The sequence below is a fragment of the Salvelinus alpinus genome, chromosome 23 (assembly GCF_045679555.1).
Source record: "Salvelinus alpinus chromosome 23, SLU_Salpinus.1, whole genome shotgun sequence".
Taxonomy (NCBI): Eukaryota; Metazoa; Chordata; class Actinopteri; order Salmoniformes; family Salmonidae; genus Salvelinus; species Salvelinus alpinus.
The window spans coordinates 9,801,813-9,807,812 of NC_092108.1; the positions used below are offsets into that span (position 1 = coordinate 9,801,813).

At 48.4% G+C, this 6,000-nt stretch overlaps 1 protein-coding gene across 5 annotated transcripts in view; it reads left to right on the top strand.

The window, feature by feature from the left end:
- Window positions 1–6,000, top strand: part of LOC139550190 (unconventional myosin-IXb-like) — a 97,544-nt gene that overhangs the window by 54,434 nt on the left and 37,110 nt on the right. For all 5 annotated transcript variants that reach the window (XM_071360895.1, XM_071360890.1, XM_071360891.1 and 2 more), the window contains exon 15: window positions 3,026–3,112. In XM_071360895.1, coding sequence (XP_071216996.1) covers window positions 3,026–3,112 — 87 coding nt within the window. The remainder of the gene's footprint in view (window positions 1–3,025; window positions 3,113–6,000) is intronic.

Here is a 6,000-nt window from a genome sequence, read left to right on the forward strand (position 1 = left end):
GAGTTACCAGTTACCCAAGGCCAGATAGGAGAGAGTTACCAGTTACCCCAGGGTGGTAGGAGTGAGTTACCAGTTACCCCAGGGTGGTAGGAGTGAGTTACCAGTTACCCCAGGGTGGTAGGAGAGAGTTACCAGTTACCCCAGGGTGGTAGGAGAGAGTTACCAGTTACCCCAGGGTGGTAGGAGAGACTTACCAGTTACCCCAGGCCAGGTAGGAGAGAGTTACAAGTTAGGCCAGGTAGGAGCGAGTTACCAGTTACCCCAGGCCAGGTAGGAGAGAGTTACCAGTTACCCCAGGGTGGTAGGAGTGAGTTACCAGTTACCCCAGGGTGGTAGGAGTGAGTTACCAGTTACCCCAGGGTGGTAGGAGAGAGTTACCAGTTACCCCAGGGTGGTAGGAGAGAGTTACCAGTTACCCCAGGGTGGTAGGAGAGACTTACCAGTTACCCCAGGCCAGGTAGGAGAGAGTTACAAGTTAGGCCAGGTAGGAGCGAGTTACCAGTTACCCCAGGCCAGGTAGGAGAGAGTTACAAGTTAGGCCAGGTAGGAGCGAGTTACCAGTTACCCCAGGCCAGGTAGGAGAGAGTTACCAGTTACCCCAGGGTGGTAGAAGAGACTTACCAGTTACCCCAGGCCAGGTAGGAGAGAGTTACCAGTTACCCCAGGGTGGTAGGAGAGACTTACCAGTTACCCCAAGGTGGTAAAAGAAACTTACCAGTTACCCCAGGCCAGGTAGGAGAGAGTTACCAGTTACCCCAGGGTGGTAGGAGAGAGTTACCAGTTACCCCAGGCCAGGTAGGAGAGAGTTACCAGTTACCCCAAGGTGGTAAAAGAGACTTACCAGTTACCCCAGGCCAGGTAGGAGAGACTTACCAGTTACCCCAGGGTGGTAGGAGAGACTTACCAGTTACCCCAGGCCAGGTAGGAGAGAGTTACCAGTTACCCCAAGGTGGTAAAAGAGACTTACCAGTTACCCCAGGCCAGGTAGGAGAGACTTACCAGTTACCCCAGGGTGGTAGGAGAGAGTTACCAGTTATCCCAGGGTGGTACGAGACTTACCAGTTACCCCAGGGTGGTAGGAGAAAGTTACCAGTTACCCCAGGGTGGTAGGAGACTTACCAGATACCCCAGGGTGGTAGGAGAGAGTTACCAGATACCCCAGGGTGGTTGGAGAGAGTTACCAGTGTCACGGCTCCTCCTCTGCAGTGCAGGGGGCGGTTCCTCCTGCAGGCAGAGGAGGGTCGTTAGTGATTGGAGCCACCTGGGCTCAGGGTATAAAACTGCTTACTAATCATCTCTCTCTCTCTCTCTCTCTGCTCCTCCAGGTATGCTCATGATTTGTTTGTTCCTTCTTAGTTTTGCATAGTTTTCACTCAGTCATGTTCACACACACATATTCATGCACCCATGCACTTTACATACACCTTACATTATGATACATCCACACCTCATTCCTTTTTCTTAGTTTAAGTTCATAGTTTGTTTAATAATAAAGAACACTTTTAAATTGGCCTATACCTGTTTGCGTCCCCTCATTTTTGTCACAGGCTATGAGCCGGCTTGTGACACCAGTTACCCCAGGGTGGTAGGAGAGACTTACCAGTTATCCCAGGGTGCTAGGAGAGACTTACCACATACTCCAGGGTGGTGGGAGAGACTTACCACAAACCCCAGGGTGGTGGGAGAGACTTACCACATACCCCAGGGTGGTGGGAGAGACTTACCACATACCCCAGGGTGGTGGGAGAGACTTACCACATACCCCAGGGTGCTGGGAGAGACTTACCACATATCCCAGTGTGCTGGGAGAGACTTACCACATACCCCAGGGTGGTGGGAGAGACTTACCACATATCCCAGTGTGCTGGGAGAGACTTACCACATACCCCAGGGTGGTGGGAGAGACGTACCACGTACCCCAGGGTGGTGGGAGAGACTTACCACAAACCCCAGGGTGGTGTGAGAGACTTACCACATACCCCAGGGTGGTGGGAGAGACTTACCACATACCCCAGGTTGCTGGGAGAGACTTACCACATACCCCCAGTGTGCTGGGAGAGACTTACCACATACCCCAGGATGGTGGGAGAGACTTACCACATACCCCAGGGTGGTGGGAGAGACTTACCACATACCCCAGGTTGCTGGGAGAGACTTACCACATACCCCCAGTGTGCTGGGAGAGACTTACCACATACCCCAGGATGGTGGGAGAGACTTACCACATATCCCCAGTGTGCTGGGAGAGACTTACCACATACCCCAGGATGGTGGGAGAGACTTACCACAAACCCCAGGGTGGTGGGAGAGACTTACCACATACCCCAGGGTGGTGGGAGAGACTTACCACATACCCCAGGGTGCTGGGAGAGACTTACCACATACCCCAGGGTGGTGGGAGAGACTTACCACAAACCCCAGGGTGGTGGGAGAGACTTACCACATACCCCAGGTTGCTGGGAGAGACTTATCACATACCCCAGGGTGGTGGGAGAGACTTACCACATACCCCAGGTTGCTGGGAGAGACTTATCACGTACCCCAGGGTGGTGGGAGAGACTTACCACATACCCCAGGTTGCTGGGAGAGACTTATCACATACCCCAGGGTGGTGGGAGAGACTTACCACATACCCCAGGGTGGTGGGAGAGACTTACCACATACCCCAGGTTGCTGGGAGAGACTTACCACATACCCCAGGTTGCTGGGAGAGACTTACCACATACCCCAGGTTGCTGGGAGAGACTTATCACATACCCCAGGGTGGTGGGAGAGACTTACCACATACCCCAGGTTGCTGGGAGAGACTTACCACGTACCCCAGGTTGCTGGGAGAGACTTACCACATACCCCAGGTTGCTGGGAGAGACTTACCACATACCCCAGGTTGCTGGGAGAGACTTACCACGTACCCCATGGATGGCTAATCCTATCCACAGAGGACTGGTGTGGATGCAGGCTTCTGTTCCAGCCAAGCAGTAACACACCTGATTCAAGTAAACTAATCCTTCTTCTCCGTCCACAGCTCCCGGCTGGACTTCTCATTTGACCGGTCTGATGACCACCCTCTGGAGGTGTTAGAGGACATTTTCGTCAGCTATGAGAAGAGGAAGTAAGTGGGAATGGTGTAAATGCAGGATGCAGGTTGTTGATGGAATGTTACATAATGTACTGCGTACATTTTGACCTTCAGTATTTTCAAAAAGAACCCTGCTGAAAGCCAGTGTGCTGTAACCAAGTCTATCATTGTTCAGACGTAAATTCAGTTGCCTTCAGAAAGTATTCATACCCCGTGACATTTTTCCACATTTTGTTTTTACAAAGTGGAATTCAAATGGATTTAACTGTTATTTTTTTGATGATCTACACAAAATACTCTTATGTCAAAGTGGAGGGACAATCTTTTTATACAAAAAATAAAGGTCTAATATCTTGATTTAGATAAGTATTCAACCCCCTGAGTTAATACATGTTAGAATCACCTTTGGTGGCGATTAGTGCTGTGAGTGTTTCTGGGTAAGTCTCTGAGAGCTGTGAGTGTTTCTGGGTAAGTCTCTGAGTGCTGTGAGTCTTTCTGGGTAAGTCTCTGAGTGCTGTGAGTCTTTCTGGGTAAGTCTCTGAGTGCTGTGAGTGTTTCTGGGTAAGTCTCTGAGAGCTGTGAGTCTTTCTGGGTAAGTCTCTGAGAGCTGTGAGTCTTTCTGGGTAAGTCTCTGAGTGCTGTGAGTCTTTCTGGGTAAGTCTCTGAGAGCTGTGAGTCTTTCTGGGTAAGTCTCTGAGTGCTGTGAGTCTTTCTGGGTAAGTCTCTAAGAGCTGTGAGTCTTTCTGGGTAAGTCTCTGAGTGCTGTGAGTGTTTCTGGGTAAGTCTCTGAGAGCTGTGAGTGTTTCTGGGTAAGTCTCTGAGAGCTGTGAGTGTTTCTGGGTAAGTCTCTAAGAGCTGTGAGTCCTTCTGGGTAAGTCTCTGAGTGCTGTGAGTGTTTCTGGGTAAGTCTCTGAGTGCTGTGAGTGTTTCTGGGTAAGTCTCTGAGAGCTGTGAGTCTTTCTGGGTAAGTCTCTGAGTGCTGTGAGTCTTTCTGGGTAAGTCTCTGAGAGCTGTGAGTGTTTCTGGGTAAGTCTCTAAGAGCTGCGAGTCTTTCTGGGTAAGTCTCTAAGAGCTGAGAGTCTTTCTGGGTAAGTCTCTAAGAGCTGAGAGTCTTTCTGGGTAAGTCTCTAAGTGCTGTGAGTGTTTCTGGGTAAGTCTCTAAGTGCTGTGAGTGTTTCTGGGTAAGTCTCTAAGAGCTGTGAGTGTTTCTGGGTAAGTCTCTAAGAGCTGTGAGTGTTTCTGGGTAAGTCTCTAAGAGCTGAGAGTGTTTCTGGGTAAGTCTCTAAGAGCTGAGAGTCTTTCTGGGTAAGTCTCTAAGTGCTGTGAGTGTTTCTGGGTAAGTCTCTAAGTGCTGTGAGTGTTTCTGGGTAAGTCTCTAAGAGCTGTGAGTGTTTCTGGGTAAGTCTCTAAGAGCTGTGAGTGTTTCTGGGTAAGTCTCTGAGTGCTGTGAGTGTTTCTGGGTAAGTCTCTGAGTGCTGTGAGTGTTTCTGGGTAAGTCTCTGAGTGCTGTGAGTGTTTCTGGGTAAGTCTCTGAGTGCTGTGAGTGTTTCTGGGTAAGTCTCTAAGTGCTGAGAGTGTTTCTGGGTAAGTCTCTGAGTGCTGTGAGTGTTTCTGGGTAAGTCTCTGAGTGCTGTGAGTGTTTCTGGGTAAGTCTCTGAGTGCTGTGAGTGTTTCTGGGTAAGTCTCTGAGTGCTGTGAGTGTTTCTGGGTAAGTCTCTGAGTGCTGTGAGTGTTTCTGGGTAAGTCTCTGAGTGCTGTGAGTGTTTCTGGGTAAGTCTCTGAGTGCTGTGAGTGTTTCTGGGTAAGTCTCTGAGTGCTGTGAGTATTTCTGGGTAAGTCTCTGAGTGCTGTGAGTGTTTCTGGGTAAGTCTCTGAGTGCTGTGAGTGTTTCTGGGTAAGTCTCTGAGTGCTGTGAGTGTTTCTGGGTAAGTCTCTGAGTGCTGTGAGTGTTTCTGGGTAAGTCTCTGAGTGCTGTGAGTGTTTCTGGGTAAGTCTCTGAGTGCTGTGAGTGTTTCTGGGTAAGTCTCTGAGTGCTGTGAGTGTTTCTGGGTAAGTCTCTGAGTGCTGTGAGTGTTTCTGGGTAAGTCTCTGAGTGCTGTAAGTGTTTCTGGGTAAGTCTCTGAGTGCTGTGAGTGTTTCTGGGTAAGTCTCTAAGAGCTGTGAGTGTTTCTGGGTAAGTCTCTAAGAGCTGTGAGTGTTTCTGGGTAAGTCTCTGAGTGCTTTCCACAACTGGATTGTGCAACATTTGCCCATTTATTATTTTCACAATTCTTCAAGCTCTGTCAAATTGGTGGTTGATCATTGCTAGACAATTATTTTCCGATTTTAAGTCAAACTGTAAATCGGCCACTCAGGAACATTCACTGTCTTCTTGGTAAGCAACTCCAGTCTAGATTTGGCCTTGTGTTTAAGGTTATTGTCCTTCTGAAAGGTGAATTCATCTCCCAGTGTCTGGTGGAAAGCAGACTGAACCAGGTTTTCCTCTAGGATTTTTCCTGTGCTTAACTCCATTCCGTTTCTTTTTTATCCTGAAAAACTCTCCAGACCTTAACAATTACAAGCATAACACGATGCAGCCACCACTATGCTTGAAAATATGGAGAGTGGTACCCAGTAATGTGTTGTATTGGATTTTGCCAAAACATAACACTTTGTATTCAGGACAAATAGTTTATTCTTTTACCAATTTTTTGCAGTATTACTTTACTGCCTTGTTGTAAACAGGATGCATATTTTAGCAATATTTGTATTCTATTCACCATCCAAGGTGTAATTAATAACTTCACCATGCTCAAAGGGATATTCAATATCGGCCTCTTTAAAAATATATATATATTCTTTACGAGGCACTGAAAAACCTCCCTGGTCTTTGTGATTGAATCTGTGTTTGAAATTCACTGTTCGACTGACAGCACCTTAAA